Raw genomic sequence first — 17,909 nt, 5'->3', positions numbered from 1 at the left:
ATTTAATGTTTCTGCCCATGAGATTAACAGCTAAGCATCTCCTTTCCCATGCCGAAATGACAATTCTTTTTGTCCTTTATTTGCCTTTGATTTTTTGCCTCTGTCGGGCCATTCTATTTTTGTTTTTTTTCTCATCTAGTGCTGGTATCTTTTTCTAATCCAACCCTTGCCTCTTCCCCTAGATTCATATTGAGATAAGGATTTTGATTTTAGTTTAAAACCTGTTTCAAGGAAAATCTTCAATAACATGTAGAGACTGAATTTCCTGTTCTTAAGCTTTATAGATAACCACATCTTGGTTAGGACAAAAAGATAAAAAGGATTGACTATCTTTAGGAATGATATAGATTCTGTCTTGTTGGAAAATCATTGTAAGGTCTCTGGGAACTGATAATTACAGCAGTTTTCTCTGACTTGGTTAACGATGAAGGATGATATTAGATCTACTCCAAATGGCTGTTGATCTCACTCTCTGCCTGTCACTGTGATGGGCCATGCTTCTTGATGTGTGGTGGAGACATTTGAAACCAGTTTGAGCATTTTTGCCTTCTTGTCTACAGGTGATGCAGGTTTTGAATGCTGATGCCATTGTTGTGAAGCTGAACTCTGGAGACTATAAGACCATTCACCTGTCTAGCATCCGACCACCGAGGCTGGAGGGGGAGAACACACAGGTGAGAATATGCAAGCAGCCATGCCTCTGTGCCAAAACCAAAGGGAAGAAGCTAGAGAATCAGTTAAATGGTACATGTATGTGAGAATGCAAAAGGACAAGTATTTTTAAACCCCCAAAGTAGTATTTCCTGAGATTCACATCCCGGCTTCCATTGGGCAGGCCCCCACATCTTCTGAACCACACTCACTGCTCTGCTCCATTTGGGATGGAGACTATTGGCACTTCTCCTGAGGGGGCTTGAGAGCAGATAGGATGGGATATGTGAGATGGCAAGTGAGTTTTATTTATTAACAAGATCTGATTTCTCTGTGAAGAAGGAAAGGAGAAACCCTTATCTGTGTGGTAGTAGAGCTAATTTCTACTGGTCATTTTAGTTTGATAATTCCTTACGGTTTTGCTCTAGAAAGAAATGGATCTTTGTGTATATATTCTCTGGAGTCACCTGCTAAATGTTTTGCAAGTAGTAACTATAATTAGTTAACACTATTTTGTGCTACTTGTTGGGTGAGTCTTTTGGCTGAAGATGTGTTTGCCTGTCTAACATGTATGATTTGGGTATGTTAGTTTTGAGACATTACCCTTTGGATGAAAACTCTTAGGAGTTGGTAATCAGCATGCAGCTTGTCAGGTTTTTTTTTTTTTTTTTAATTTTTAAAATTTTGTAGTTATTTTCTTCCTTTCTCAGTTGTGAGAAATTGGGGATAGGGATTGAGGTTGACAGTTTTCTCAGGTTTGGTATGTCTTTTTTACAGAAGTCGTTACTGACTTCTGGTAACTACAGTGTCTGTCTTCACTAGTTATAGGACTAGGTCCTTGGTGAGAGCCACTAGAGTCAAGAATTTGGACAGTTTTCAGAAATTAAATATTGCAGTTGAAGTCAATGCTATGAACTTTCTGCTTTTTCATTTTTATCCCTTTTGTAGTTTAAAGATGTAAAATTTGCTTTTCCAGTGTTTTGCACATACATGTCATGGTGCATTCACAAGTTGGAATTCATACCCTGTTTTCATTTGTGTGAGAGTTTATAGGCAGCCCGTAAGAGTAAAATAAAAATATCATGATTGTCTTTTGAATCAGATCATGCATAAAAAACACATCCAGGATGGGTGATTTGAATGTCTAGCCAATCAGTTCATTCTTTCTTTTTTCTCCATAGAGGAGACAATTTAATGCAGCAAACAGTATTGTGGTAAGGTTGAGAATTTAAATGCATGAAAGCCTAGAAATGCCAAAATGAGGTTCTTTCAGTAACTGTAGCTGTGCCTCATTGCACAGAGTAAATATACATCTCCAATTTTATCAGTATTGGGAGTAGTCCACAATTCTGCATCTGTGCCCTACAGTTGGAATTCAGGTTCCCACAGCAACCACAACTTTGAAATTCTTGAACGTTAATTTTTGTGCCTGCATCATCAGCCAAAGCATTATGTTAATGTAGACTATGTAGCTGAATTTTAAGCAGTCTTAGGAGGGAGGGGGGTCATCTTTGTAGCTTAGGTAGGATGATAGCAAGTTTTTTTTAAAGAAAAACCTAATCTGCTGAGAATTTTAAGTTTTTCCAGGATTTTGTTGAAGCTTCTCAGTGGTTGAAAGATGCATTTCCCTTAACCTCAAGGTTGATGAGAAGTTGTTGGACTGTATGTCCTAATTTGGGCAGGATCCTGACAATTTTTGTTCCCAACTGAGGTGGGTTACTGGGTTACCTCTTTTTTCTTTTGTTTTGGTGTTCTTTCCTGAGAGCTTACTTCATTTTTAAAAAGTTTTAAGTAAAGGCTTCCTTATAATAGTCTACAACGTATGACTTATGAGGGAAATAAGGAGCGATTTCCATTACTTGTTCATTAAATTTCTTGGGGAGAGTGTACTGAGGGGTCCCGTCAGAAAGAAGGTAATATAACACACCTAGAGTATGATAGGCGGAGGGCACCCTGGAGAACCCAGATGTGGTAGGTGGTCTGGGAAGGTTTCCCAGAGTCACTGCTGTACATTATAGTGCTCAAGTTAGCAAGTGGGAGGGACAGCACTTCAGACTAGCACTGTCTGGTAGATCCATGAAGTGAGCCACACAGGCCAGCTCTTTTTGTTATTTAAAATTTTAAGTAGCTTCGTTTAAAAACTTTATTAACATTAACTTTCATATATTTTATTTGACTTAGCATATCCAAAATATTATCGTTTCAACATTTAATGAATATTAAAACATTGAGATAGTTTCCCTTTTCTTTTTTAAACTAAGTCTTTGAAATCTGTTGTGTATTTTACACTTTTACCATATCTCAATTCCTTCTAGCTTATTTCAAGGACTCAAGAGGCACCTGAGGATAGTGGCTACTGTGTGGACAGCTCAGTTCTAGAAATTCAAGGTCCAGCAGGGGTATCAACAAGTCTTTTCATTTATGTCAAGTACTGTGGGGAAAAAGTTCCAATTCAGGGAGAGTGCATAATCTGTGAAGGTTTCTTTAAGGAAGTGACATTTAAGTCCTGAAGGGTGTTTAGAACTAGCTAGATGAGAGACAGTTCCTGACCTAGCAAGCAGCAATGAAAAAAATTAGGTGAGTTTTGGGACTTAGAGACAGATGGCCATGTGGATGGTGGTGTGCGAGTGGTATGTCACCTTGTGACATGAAATTATAGGCAGGGCCAGATCATATATGTCCTATGAACATCTCAGGATACTCAGGAAGGGAAAGAGAATGTGGCCCATATAATGAACTGCAAGTAATTTTGTATGACTGGAATAGAAAATAGTTTATTATTAGGTAGTGGTAAGAAATGGACTTGGCAATTAGTCAGGGGCCATATATTGAAGTCTTTGTTTGCCAGGCCTTTTAGATTTTGAAGAGTTTTAAACCAGGGAATGGCATGTTTGGATTTAAGAACTCTTGTGTTGGTGGTTTGAATTCATGAGATATGAAAGTAATTTGCATTTGTACGAGGTCATACCAGATCAAGATTTTTCTGCAGTAGAGTTCTGGTTTTTCTTTCGCTAGCCTCCACTGACCACCATGCTGGGGGAGAATGGTGTGATTCTTGAGAACTGTGACTGTTGTTCCAGCGCTCCCTCTTCACACTTGGGGATCCAGAGTACTTGCCTTTCTGCTTAAAGTTCTCTAGAACTCTCATAAGTTATAAGATTCTCCTCTAGGGGCTGGGGTTGTGGCTCAATGGTAGAGCGCTTGCCTTGCACATGTGAGGCACTGGGCTCAATCCTTAGCACCATATAAAAAAAAGTACAGAAAGTTACTGTGCCCATCTACAGCTAAAAATGTAAAAAATAAATAAATAAATAAAGATCCTCCTCTGTGCTTAACCTAGAGTTAACAGAGATTTATATTGTGGGTATAGGAAGAAAGATCACCTGAGGTCCCATTGTGGCTATAACCATATGTGTGGAAAGAATTGGTAGTAGGCATCCCCTTGGAGTTGTGGGTTTCTGGTTTCCCTTACCACTTCCCATCTGTTCTCATGGCTACAAGTGGGTCCAATCAAGTATTCAAGGCAAAGATGTTGGGGTCAAGACCTATGTTAGCCTATATGGCACCTTTGTGCAAATTAGAGAAGGGTGTCCCCTCCTCTAGGGAGCCTTACATCAGGCAGTCAGAACAGAGGTTGAATGTCAGTTCCTGTTCTGTGTCCCTTTGGCCTGGTGCCCTCATGTAAGACACAGCACACATGAGAAGATGTGCTTGCCCTATTTAGAGTAGGGTGGGTAGAACCTTCAAGGAAAACATTGGAGGGTGTGTTTTGGGAATTGGAACCGATGCAGTAGCACAGGTGCTTGAGGATTGTTTGGAGATAAAGGTACGTGATGGATGGTTGTAGCTTGTGAAACACTCAGGAGATTACTCTCTGTCTAATTACTGGGTGTTTTTTAGGGGTCAGTGGCTTTGAAATGGAGAAAAAGATAAACCTGATAACTTTTATGGTACAGAAGCATTTTCTAAACCAAAGAGATAAGTGGGAGAGGGAGCAGGTTAAAGAACGGGTAAAAGGGGATCTTTGGCATGAGCACCCCCAAGGGCAGGCAGATGGCATGCAGTGATTGCCGCTGTGGGGAAGGCCTCCCTGTGAGCTCCCAGATGAGGACCTAATGGGGCTTGCCCTTCAAGAAGGCAGTGAGGAGTTTCTTTTAGTTTCTCTTCGTTATGCCCTAGACATTCTAGTAGCCTGTCATCAACTAATACAGATCTGTGAAACATCTGTAAATTTGGGGGATAAAAGGGCAAATGGGATTTTTCTCTTTGGCCCACTAAGACAGGTTCAGTTCTCTTAAATTATACAGGAAGACAAGGTTTCGTCCAAGGCCAACTGCGTACTTGCACTCCCCCTTTTGGGTTATTTTCTAATTGGAGCCAGAGGAAGTTCTTGGACAAAACAGTGATCAAAGTAGCAGTTCTCATCAGGGCAGCTGCTTTCCTAAGATTTGCAGGTAGCTTCTGACCCTGGGTGTTGATGGAAAATATGATGGGAGGGGCCCAAGCAGGAGTGTGTAGTATTTCCCTCAGAAGGATTCCGGTGTGATGTGTCCGGTGGTGTTGATTGTTTTTGGATTATTCAGGGTGAATCCATTGCGGACTCCTGGATGTTCACTCCTTCAGGCCGAAAGTCAGTGTAGAACAGTCATGTGTGGTGCTCTCATGAACCCAGGCATGCATCAGGGTTTCTCTAAAGGTAGGACTTGTTTTATCCAGTTGTTTGCCATAAAGAAATAAGTGCTAAGTCTTGGAGAAAGGCTATGGGTTTTCTGAGCTGCTGCCTTGAAGGAGGTAGCATATTGTACAATCTCAGGACTTCCTAGGGAGCGCTTGGCTTTGATCTGAAACTGGAAAACCTAGTGCTCTATTGCCCAGGGCTGCTGGGGGCTTTGTGTCACACTTAGAGTGTTAATGACAAAGGAAACAGCCCCCAGGCATCCGATGAAGGGGCTGACTTATTCCCCCATGAAGTCTGCTCTGGCAGTGCTATTGTAGTTGGCAAAGAGATACTGGAGCTGAAATTTACCTTGAAAACAGGTACATAATTACCCAACCCCCAGGTGTGTGTTATAGAAAGTTTGCTTTCATCTGCAGGGCCTTTTCTCAAACTCCTTTCTCCCCTTCTTACTCCTCTCTCCTTCTCTCTCTGGCTCTGTGTCTGTTTCTGTGTGCCCACCTCCCCCCAAGAGTTGAGTTTGGTGCTCTGGGAGATGTAGAAACTCAGGGTGAGGTCTTTCCTTGGCTGGTAGTCTGGTGCTATCAATGCCTATTCAGTTCCATTCACCCTGCCTTTGCCTTCTCCCTGTGAACTCACTCAACTCACAAAGGTTCTTTCACCCCAGGGCCTCTAAATATTCAGACCTGGGCACTAAAGGATTCAATTTATTAAAACTGCAATCTGCCTAATCTCCCTGAGTCATTCATTTTTGGGAGTTGTCTCCTAAGCGTGGGTCTCCTGAGCAGGCATTTGGTAGGTACGTGCATTATTAGTAATGTCCTGGGATTCTTTAGGGCTTTTTGTCAGAGGCAGGACCTGTTCAGGTTCTGATAACTCCATTCCTTGTACAGGTCCCAGGGTGCTTCGCCATTTAGGCACGTTTAAAAGCAGTTCTCAACCTATTCCCTCTAGTTTAGATTTCTGAAAGCAAGATGACTGGTCCCTCTGGACCCTCAGGCGGATGATGGTGCCACTGAATGCATACCAACCAAAAGCTATGGGGTTGGAGTTCCTAAGTGAAGTAGGGGCAAACCAATAAACCCACTGACTGTGATCTCATGCTTGTGACTGGAGCATAAGGCAAATAGCAAATTAGAGAGGGACTCCAGCTTGGCATTAAGGACCTTGGAGAAAAGCAAAGGCTCTTTGAAATGGATATAGCATTTCACCAGTTTCCAATGGAGAGATTTGGGGACTGCAGCAATGTGATCAAAAGACATAGAATATGTCAGGGCTGGCAGCGGCATTCTGTACCAGTTTCAGATTTGTTTGATCTGGGTATTTTTGAGAAGAACACTTGAAACCTCCTTTGTTAGAAGACAGAAAAAAATATTACTATTAGGAGACTATGACTGGGTCTTTGCTCACCTATTTAAGATTCTAGAATGTGTTTGTCCTGTTTTCTAAGATTAATATCTAGGTGCCATCATTTAAAACATCACTGTGACCTGCTCCTCAGCTGGAGAGGTCACTGGGGGAAGCCTGACTCCTTGTGATGAGGTCAAGACTTTGGGTTTCGGGTAGATAGCAGTTTCCTAACATGTATATTCCACTGATCTTTCTAAGTGAATTTTAAACTGGAGAAGACAGCATGTGCCTATCTTGTTGCCCTTTGATTTGCTTTCTTCTTCCCATTACAAATTATATTTCCTTTCCATGATCTTGCTTCTCTCTTTCAAATAATTTTTGTGGGATTTAACAATCTCCTAGTGGGTCTTGGAGGCTAATCCTTCTCTGAACCTTGTACATTTACCTCTTTCAATCCATTTCTCTCTTCTGTTCCTTTAATCATCCCTATCACACAGTTCTACATTTTTCAATTTATCTAAATCTTCCTTGTGCTGTATGTTCATATTTCTTGCTTCTTCTCAGTCCTCTGAGCTGCAGTAATTCTCTATTGTTTCTGGAATTGACTGCACTATTATATTCACTGTCCTGTGACCATCTAACATCCTTGCTGTGGTAGGGCAACCGTCTTTCTTGACAGCCCCTTGAGGCCTGAGACTTCCATACACATAGTCTTTCCCTTCTCCATCACAACCTATACTGTTTATTTATGTACACACCTACTTGCCATTGTGAAGTCTCAAGTCCACTGAGGCCAGGAATGGTATGGTTTTATCATCGTTGTAGCCCCTTTCAGGATCTTGCAGAGGGCATTTCTCAAGTGTTTAAGATCGAGCTATCTGCTGAGGCATCAGAAGTAGTTCCATATATTGCTTTTGAGTGGGCATCATTTTGCCACCTCCAAATCCTCAGTTCATCTCCTTGACTGCTTTAGAGCACCATTTCACCTGAAGCCAGTGTCCTGGTGTCAAACAGTCCAAGGAGAGAGGTTTTGCACTCCTGTCTTTTTCCTGTTTCCTAATTGGACTGCTAGTTTTGCTGGCTAGGTCACACACTGTAGCATTTTCTCTTTCCCAGTCCTAGTTTGTCTAGTTGCTGCCATTGCGTTGAATAACCCTGCCTCTCTGTGTGGTGGTGTTCTTCATAATGTGTCTACCATTAGCACAGTGCAGATTGGGTTCAATTCACCAGAGGGGTTAATTTCAGGGTTTTAAGTGCTTTTGAAGATTGGTCTCCAGTTGGCTTTGTTTTAGCACCTTTACGATTATTCAGACTTTTCTGAATATCTTCCTTTCATAGTAGTTCATGTATTTTGATTCATTGAAGTCTTTATGTGCACTTTTTTACTCAGGGCTATATGTTTTTTCCCCCACTGTGGTCGACCTTGTTGGTTGTCAGATTATTTCTTTGCTGGAACTAATTTTAAAATCAATTAGAGAGCTTTCCCTTCATCTTTCTCTCTTTATTTATGAGATACTGATTGCAGAGCTACCTACACTGTGTTTAGATAAATTACTTTTTTTTTTTGTATAACATTTATATTCAAGGCAAGTTTAGTGCAGTCAGCCAGTGCTTTGCATTTTTTGCAGGCCGGGGCTGTAGGTTTCATTCCTTGGTGGGCTAATTAGCTTTGGACTGGGAGAATTTTGTTCAGTTCAAAAACCACATATTAAGTTCCTTATGTATTATAGGCCCTTATGGCTCAGGGAACTTATTTTTATTAGTAAAGTGTTTATAGATTTAGGGACTCTGTCTGATCTTGACCAGTGTGTGTTGTGGTCAGCAGGTGAACTTTAGATGGGATGGTGGATTATGGATGAGACAGCATCGGTTCATGCCATTGTTTCAGCAAAGGCTTTTCAAAACTGAGACTAGAGGGAAAGCCGAAGGACACAGATGCTTGCTTTTTTCCTAGCAAATGACAGGCCTATTGCTTAGGCATATTTTTAATGTCACTTTTCATTTCAGCTTTCCTTTGAAAATCTATGGACAATTTATGGGTTGTTCACATTCTTACAGTCCTTAATCTACCCTCTACTGTATACCTGCCTTATTTGGACTGCAGATACCTTGGCCTGGTTGAGTATCTTACTGGTGGCCACTGGGTATGATGCTGTTTCATAGTAGGATCTCTGTGTAGTGTGGCTTAAAGACATTCTGAAGACTTTGTGTTCCCTACCTTTTCATTTCTCTGAATGCAGTTTTGTAATTCCCTTCATCCTTGTTTCATTGTATTGGCCCTGAGTGAGACTAAAGAATATGCCCTTTATGTTGGGGAATTTGTTACATCTTTGTGTTCAGACCTTGGTCTCCAGAATTTGGTTGCTTCTGCTGAACTGACGATTCTGGATACACCCATACTGGATGCCTATAGTTTCTAGTTTCTGCCTTTAAATACTCTTTCCTTTTTCTTCCCCCCTCCCTTCTGCCTTTCCCCCTCTTCTCTACTTAGTTCCATTTTCTAGGTCAAGTAGATTTCTCATTTCTTCAGATCTATTACTAGCTAGCTGCCTAGCACATAGTTGATACTCGAGTATGCATTATATAATGTTTCATTCCATTCTCATTGGCCAGCTTAACTCCTTGTTCATAATTTAGGGGTGCAGGATGGGCAGGGTCACTTGCTGGTCTGATTCTACCACTGGGCCATTCCCAGGACATTTTTCTCACATTCCCAGGAAGGCTGGACTCTCTTTTTGTAAGGTGGACTGCAATTAGGAGACAGCCACATTCTGATTCATATGGAGCTCCCTTTAGCATCTGCTTCTCCAGCTGGAGGGGCTTGTTTTAGAATGACTGGCTTGCAGGAGCTGTAGGTGGAGCTGTGCAGAGGGCTGCTGATGTGCCACGTGCTCAGGGCTCCCTTTTCAGCCTCTGCTCCCTCAGACTCTGGCTTGAGCCCAGCCCCTGTGGATGTGGAGCCCACTCTGTTCTTTTTGGACCCTCTTCACCTTTTACTGCAGCTGCTGTGAGGGAGTGCACTGTGTTCTGCATGGCAGAATTGGCAGACGGTGCCATTTGCTGCTTTGGCCTTTGGGACATCCAAAATTATTAGGCCAGTTTGTACTTTAAGAAGAGGGAGACTTGACATCACTCAAAGCAGCTTATTTTGTTCATTTTTATTCCTTGTAAAGAGGAAAGAAGTTATCCCAGTGCTTTGTACTCCTTTCAGTGTGTTTTAAACCACCAGCTCAGCATTTTCCTCAGGAAAACATCGAGAGTTCCTCCCTGCCACGTGAGCCAGGTTGAGCCCTGCTCTGGCTTGCCTTAACAGTCTGCTCAGGGTGCTCACCTCCTTGCTTTTAAACTTCAGGGCCTCACTCTTCTTTCTCTTACTGCTCCTAGTCTTCTTCTCTTAGAAGAGTGATTGGTTCCTTTAGCCCGGACACTCCCGTTTGCCTACAAAATAGGTATGCAAAGTTATGGTTCTTCAGGACTCAGTAATAGCAGAGTGTAGGGAGATGTAGGCTTCTTGGTTGAGAAGCCATGAGGCTGCTTCCATTTGTAGCAGTGTTTGGGCCCATTATTATGACTCGAAATCCACCAGGTATTGCAGGTAGAGGACATCATTGGCTATTGGAGAGATAATGTCTCAATCCTAAAAGATTAACATTAGTCCCATCGGAACCCATATTGTTGATGGAAACTGAAAATTCAGAGCAATAAATCTAAACCCTTTCATCTCCCACCCGTGTCACCCTGTAAGAAAGGAATTCTGAGTGCTGAAGCTGATCATGCTCAAGTTTCTCTCTTTGTCTAGGAAGGTACTCATGGGTTCAGGAGGGACCATGCTCTCCTTCTGGCCCTAATCTGCCCCCTTTTCCCCACTTCATTATTCTCAAAAGTTTTGTTTGTTTGTTTTGTGTTTTCATTTGCAAATATTTCTGAAAGTGTAAGAGTATAGATATGTTCTCTTGCTACTTTTGTTTCATTTAGATATGTTTGAATCACCTTCTCCATGATGCTCTGTAGTTCCTTCCATTTCTACCTTCTGCCTTCCCTCCTGGGGTACAGAGGGAATTTGTAAACTTGAATTTGAATGAGGGTCACTCCTGGCCAACACAACTTGATCACTGTTTCTTGTTACTATAGACTTTACTAAGGAGCTTATTGCTCTCCTATGTCCCTTTTGTTTTGTGCTGCTCTTAAATCTCTTGTGCTGTGTTTTTGGATGCTGTGCGAGTCTGAAAATGAATGAATGCTTAGCATTGTTGAAATTGTTGCCCTTTAGCAGTCTTGCTGTGGGTTCAGCTGGAAAGAGTGACATCTTGAACTTGAATTCACTACGTAAAACATGGACAAAACTATATTGTTCTTTCTAGTTTTCTTGAACATCATTTAGTCCGCTTATTAAATGTAATCATGTTCTCAGAAACTACATTTATCTAACTTAAAACCAATATCCTTCTGCTCCTGGAATCTTATATCAATTGATATCTTAATTGGTAAAATCTCTAAATCTGTATCTCAAAGATTCTGATTTGAAGATGACACCTCACCATGGTGGTGATGTCTTGTCTTTTAATGAGTGAGCATGGGTGGTAGGGCTTCCTCATTCTGGATTGTTTGTGATGTCAAGTTTCATTGTTGACGTTTGTCATTAGTGGTGGGAGGTTCAAAACTCCATTTGTTGAGAGACTGCCAGGTTTACTTCCTTGGTGCTGTGGGAGGAAGTAGGCCTTCAATAATTGCAGCTCCAGATAGCATTTTTTGGTTTCTTCCTGCCTCTTTGATTGCCTTTACTTTACCCCTCTCTCCTATGATTGATCTTTATTATTACGGTCTTTGGTGGTCAGGATTAATATGAGGACTGAGAAAGTTAGTTAGTTCTATATTCCTTTTTCTCTCTTGACTCTGTCTTTTCTCCCTAATTATAATGTGCTGGTCTGGCCAGTTCAGGGATGTGAAGCCTCTCATGGGGGAGATAACTGATCTTAATTCAACATGAGTCTTGGAGTACGTAAAATCATAAGGAAGTAGTTTTGATACCTATCTACACACTCATATATAGTTGACCTTCTGTGTTCAAGGGTTCCATGAACTGAACATTTTTTTGAAAAAATTTGTGTATGTTTATTAGGTCCCTCCACACTTGGGGTGTTGAATAGCGAACTCAGGTTCTTGCACAGTGTAGACCAGTGCTTTACCACTAAGCTATACCACCAGCCCTAGTTTTTGTCCCCCCACCCCCTGTGCCATTATTCCTTGAATAATGTGAATGTAAATTCAATGCCATTTTTGTATAAGGGTCTTGAGCATATGAGGATTTTGTTATCTGCAGGGAGGTCCTAGAACCAGTTGTCTGTGGATATTGAGGGATCTTTTAGCATCCTGGTGGCCCTGAACTGACTTGAAGTTCTGAAGCTGGGGAATGAGGACTCGTTGCTATTTCTGGCTGCTATTTGACCTTGGTATATCTCCCTTTTACCTCTGTCCTTTTCCCTGCTAAGAAAATGATGCTCATATGTACACTTCTGAGGTATCCCCTGATGCCAAGTTCTACAAGGGCAAATCATTTGATTGTTTACTGTTAGATTCACTGCAAATATGGCTGCCCAACATTATTGCTTCTCATTTGCTACAAATGAGCTGCAAGCCTTCTGGGTTTACACAGGACTACTCTGAGGACAAAGATTAAGTGGATCTCTGTTGGTTCCATATATTTTGATTGAACAGCAGAGTTGCACTGTGTATTCGGGGTCTGCCACTGACTGCCTCTGGCCTTGTCTTCATGATTTTTCTTCCTTTCCCTCTAAGCCCTAGCCAGGTGCACAGCCATGTGTCCTTTGACTCTCATGTTGAACTACTTTTGCCCTAAAGTAGAAGCCAGGTCAGTTTTTCTTAGGGTGTAGTTCCTAAGCTACTTGTGTGACAGTGACTCTGATTGGGGCCTGGAATATTCATTTTTCACAACTACCAGATGCTTCAGCTCGAGAACCACTGTTCTAGGTTATTGTTCTTAGGATTAGAAGCGTTAGGGACTTAGCAAAACTGTCTTTCCAGGATTTTGTCTGTGATGTGCCATTTTTCTTTTCTGAATCATATTTAGATGCACTGATATCTCTGCTGTTTCTTATGTGAGCCCCCAGGTCATAGAGCTGACTGCTGACCAGTTCTTAGCTTGGAACATCTCCTAAGAATTCCAGGGAATGGAGATAGGAGAATTCTGCTTCAGAGGACAAGTCTTTCTAGGGAAGAGTAGAGTTTCGTGGGGTTCATAACTTGCTATTTGAGTCGATGCTGATGTGGCCTGGTATTTATGACTTCCACCGTGAATTTTACTTTTTGATTACAGAGAGAGGGTCTGTGAAGTGGTGCCTTGTTGCATCAGGGTTCACACGTCATGTATAGTTCTATTATCTGAGCTTGGTAGAGCAAAGAAGAGGGTACAGGTTAAGGAATGTGCTTGCCTCTGGCATGTACAAGCAACCTTTGAATGGTTGGGAGAAAATGCAGGGACTTCATGGCACGTACAGAGAAGCCAGCAGTTTGGGACATAACCCCACAAATCCTCAAGTGCCTCCTAAATTGTGATTGGTGCACAAAAGGGGGTCATGCAGACTTTGTGTTGGGTGGTGGCTCTGTATTAGATTGAGGAGAAAGGAACTTGTCCTTTTATAAGGCCTTACTGTAAGTCTTCTGCTCAGTTCTGTTCAGAGCCAGCTCTGAGCTCTACAGACTGAGAAATGTGAACTGTTAGACTGATTAACTGATTTATGCTAAATAAATACACAAAGATGTGATTTAAAAGTCAGTTTGTGGTTTTATTAATTTATGATGCGAATTCTAACTGCCACATACACCAGAACGTTCTGATGAACCAAGGGCATTGTCTTTCTTGTGGAGGAAGTTTGTTTATTATTTATAGCATCTGAGGAAAGGAGGTGACTAGACACTGAGGAATATTGTGGCAGCCCGGTACCTGTATGGCCCAGGCAGGGCACAGGCCCTGGACATCTTATTTAATCCTCCCCATCCCAGTTATACCAGTGAGGAAACAGAGGTTTGGGGTGATTCTGTAATTTGTTCACAGTTCCTTCTATGGTAAGTAGAGGAACCAGTATTTTAATTACCTCCAAATGTGCTGCATGAACCTGGATGTTGCTAGGGTGGGTTGGTGTCCCTCTCCTTTACTATTGGGTAGACTTCTGCACGCTCCTGTTTTTCAGAATTTCTGAATCTGCCAGAACCTGTAACTGGTTGTCTTCATTATTGCAATATATACTTTCATGTTTCAACATTTTTACAAAATTAAAATATTTCCTGCAACCATTTTTGAAGGCACCATGATTTATATTACTCTAATTATTTTTCTAATGAGTATTTAACTCCATGTAAGTAGATTAATCTCTCTCTCACACACACGTGTGTGTGTGTGTGTGTGTGTGTGTGTGTGTATTCTCTCCTTTTTTTTTTTTTTTTGGCAGTGCCTGGGATTGAATCCAGAGACTTGTACATTCTAGGCAAATGCTTTTACCACTGCACTGAGCTATATCCCCAGTCCACTGTATCTCTTTAAGTAATCTTGTCTCCTGTATGAAGTTTTCCTAGTAATAATTTCACTGTTTAGAACAGTCAGACTAATAACCTGTGAAGAAATTGGATTCTCCTTTTTTAACAGTCTCAACGCTAGTCATTTTCATGCAGGTTCCTGAGCCCTGTGTTTCTAGACAGTGCATTATCAGTTTAATTTTCATTCTTCTCATATATTAGCGCCCATTAGATACATGGCTTGTGCTCTAGAATTTTTTTCCTGATTATAAATGTGCCATTCACTTTGTAGATAAAGAATAAAATATAAATTACTTAAATCCCACTACCTAGAGGCAATATCACCACTGTTAATTTCTCATGGCCTTTTCACCAGCTTCACTGGTCATATTTTGTAACTGAGCATTTCCCTTGGCCCTTAAACAATTTTCTAAAACAGAAATTTTAATGGTTGTGCAACTTTTAATAATATGGACATACTATAATTTATCCAGTTTCCAGCTATTTTTGGAGATATAAATTATCTCCAATTTTTTATCATTATATCTTTTCTTAAAATGAAAATTGGCCTTGTAGTAGAAAGTCTGAGTAGTTCCATTCAGATCAGAGGTAGCCTTTGGGCAAGTTGTGCTGGAGTCCACTATACAACATTCTTACCACGGATACATGTTCCCAGAGGAGCTAATATTTAGTCCTGCTGGCAGTACAGTCTCTAATCGCCAAATTCCTTATCTATTTGTGTTATTTAGAAATAGTCTGGGATCTAAGCCCCTTGTGTTTTGTTGCCAAACTGGCTCCCTCCCTCGCTAATACTAAACTTGCCGCTTTTGATATAAAGGGTAGAGGACATAGGTGAGTCTCCCGGGGTCCACAGCTCTTTCCAGCTTTCCCGCCTGGGAGACGCTGAGATGCTTGCATGGGAATGCAGGCTCCTGGGCAGCAGCTTCCTGAGTGCACCTGCAGTTTGCCTTGTTCTGGTCCATGTGCTGCTCTGTCAGGTACTGCCACAGAGCCATGTGCTTGTGTTTGCACAATTACACTGCAGATTATTAAATTGCACCCCATTGTGATAGAAACATTTGCCCCCATATAAGTGTATGTAAAGCAATTATATTTAATTAACATGAAATAGCATTAGTGACCAGTAGGTAGGCAATAACCACTGTGTCTAGTTTAAAGAAATACAGCATGCATATGCCTCGAGGAAGAGGGGTATGCTGCTGGTTCAGGGGAGCAAGGAATGAGGCTCTTGTGGGTCTCCGCGGCCCTTCTGTCTGTCTGCGTGTGGAACTTGAACACTGTCCACATAATCTTGCTTGATCTCAAGCGGTATGGTATTTATAAGGCGTGACGGTTCACCTTGTTGAGGGCTTCATTTAAAGTTTGCATCTCAAATATACTTTAAGGCAAGAAGGCAACCATGAGTCAGTGCAGACCCCAACACGGGTACTATCTGTGTTCCGTGCCACTCGGCAGTTGAGCTGCTGCTTCTTTACTGGCTTTATTTGTTTGGTGCCTCAGGAGCAGAGAGCATACTAAAATAATCCAACCCAGAAGTTACAGTAACTCTCTTTAGTTAACATCCATATTGCATAATTAGAAGATACTCTCAGATTCTCTACAATGTTCATGTGCTCAATTTTGTCTTCCTGTCTCAGGTTATTTTTATGTGCATACTTGGAGGCTCAGTGTTTACTGTGGTTAGTCACATGCCCCCTGGCTAAGGACTGGCACCTTGATTACTTCCAGTGCCTTCTCTGAGCCTCTGACGGTTTGGCTGTGGTCTTGCCTTCAGAAGATTGTTTTCCTGAAGGCTCAGCTCTTTATCTAGGTGAAGTCCAGTCTGCAGGAGGGGAGAGGGCCTTGGAGGAAGGTTGTATTTACTTACCATTTTTGTATTCAGGTCTTTCTCTTATCTCCCTTCCCTCAGAAAAGATCAGTTCATCACATAAACATGGTCCAGGGAACCTAGGGGAACAGAGGAGGATGGAGGGATAAGAGTTGGGCTACCAGACTCTTGCTCGCTGTGGGTGGTCACTTGTGTGACCCATGGGTGGTCTCCTGCTCTTTTCTTCCCACCTCCTGCAGCTTCCTCCCTGTCTTCTTACTGACTCTGGAGAGCTTGCTGTAGAAGCTGGGAGAGGGCTTTGGAAGGACACTCGCAGGGTTACTTGTTTTTGATATACAAGAAATGTGAGTGGAGATATTTTAATTTGTGCACAGGTGTGTAGCTTGGAGCAACATTGGCTCCCTCTGGTTGCGTTCTGATGAAAAGAGCAGTGGGTTTGTGCTGAAATGTGTCTGCAATTTTAGAAAGGGAAAGGACGAGTCCAGGCCTGGGGATCATTTAGTGATAACCATGTTGTTTGTATGGGTCCTTCTCTGTGGTTCTGAAGATGAAATTAGTATCTTGGTCATTTGAAAAGTAATTTTTGCTTACCGACTCCCTGCCACGCTTGAGTAACTTTTGGAAAGTGTAATATTTTACCCAAATTCCATTAAATGTTAGGTGCTCTTTCTATATTCCCTTTACTATCCTTTTACTGATTAGCAAAATATTTATGTGAACCCAGAAGGCTGATTTATTTATTTTATTGTCCTTCTTAATAACTTGCTTCTCTCTAGTGCTAGGTGCCTTCTGAGGCCCAGACAACCGCCATGATTTCTTCAGTGATAATCATCTGCCCTCCCTTGGCCTGCATCCTCAAGGGGATTGCTTAGAGGTTTCCTGGCTTTAATGAAACTTCTGGCTGTTTCACACCATGGGTGGGTGGTAACAAATTCTTTCAAAATACCCTCACCAAGGGACAGTGTAGCTCATATGTGGGTGTAAGGCAGATTATTGGGTAAGACTCAGCAGGAACAGCCACGGAAAGGTGTGAAAATGAAAATGCCATATATCAAACTGGACTTGATCCTTTTGCTCTGGAAGCCCCTTTCTTATTTTCTTTCTTGTCCTGAGCCTGAGGGTTTCAGATGAGGTTAAATTCCTGGCCAAGGTACTCCAGAAATTCCTAAGCACATGCCTCTGTCTGGGCAAGGGATCAGGCAGTTGCTGATGAACATGGTCTCTTGAGAGGTAGTTCTGGATATAGCAGATCTTTTGACCCAAGTCTTAAAGTCATGGTGGTAAAAGACTCATCAGAAGAGAGCCTTTGAGTGGAGATATATCCTTGGAATAGTGCTCCTTACTTCTTTACCCGCTTCTTGTTTACCAGTATGAAACAGCTACAACTCTTCCTGGCAGATTACCCTCTTGTAAACCTGTGCTCAGGTTGCTCTCTATAATTAAATTTTTCTTGCCTGTAAGCATACATCTCAGATGTTGTTTTAAAGTTCAGAGCAATCTGAAATTTCTGTAATCTGCTCTGAGGGTAACTGGCTGCTTTTGTTTGTAATGGACACGTGCCTCTGTGTGTGTGTGTGTGTGTGTGTGTGTGTGTGTGTGTGTATGTGTGTGTATGCTTGCGAGGTGTATCTGGCTTTCATTCATCAGAGCCACCTTCCCTTAGAAAGTAGCTTGGGTGTCTTTTAAGCACTTTAATGTGTTGATCATGGAATGGAAAGCACACACAACTTGGAATGCAAAAAAAGTCTAATGAGAGACAAAGCCATGAACTCATCAGTGTCTCTACTCCACTAAATTAGAGCCCATGATACACAGTAACTTATCTGTGGATTGGGGAACAGAACTGATCATTGA

At 41.8% G+C, this 17,909-nt stretch overlaps 1 protein-coding gene across 1 annotated transcript in view; it reads left to right on the top strand.

The window, feature by feature from the left end:
- Nucleotides 1-17,909, top strand: part of Snd1 (staphylococcal nuclease and tudor domain containing 1) — a 415,000-nt gene that overhangs the window by 67,098 nt on the left and 329,993 nt on the right. Inside the window, exon 10 of the mRNA XM_047560726.1 lies at nt 561-674. Within this exon, the coding sequence (XP_047416682.1) occupies nt 561-674 (114 nt within the window). The remainder of the gene's footprint in view (nt 1-560; nt 675-17,909) is intronic.

The sequence above is a fragment of the Sciurus carolinensis genome, chromosome 8 (genome assembly GCF_902686445.1).
Source record: "Sciurus carolinensis chromosome 8, mSciCar1.2, whole genome shotgun sequence".
NCBI classification, from domain to species: Eukaryota; Metazoa; Chordata; class Mammalia; order Rodentia; family Sciuridae; genus Sciurus; species Sciurus carolinensis.
This window is presented reverse-complemented; position numbering and strand designations above follow the sequence as displayed.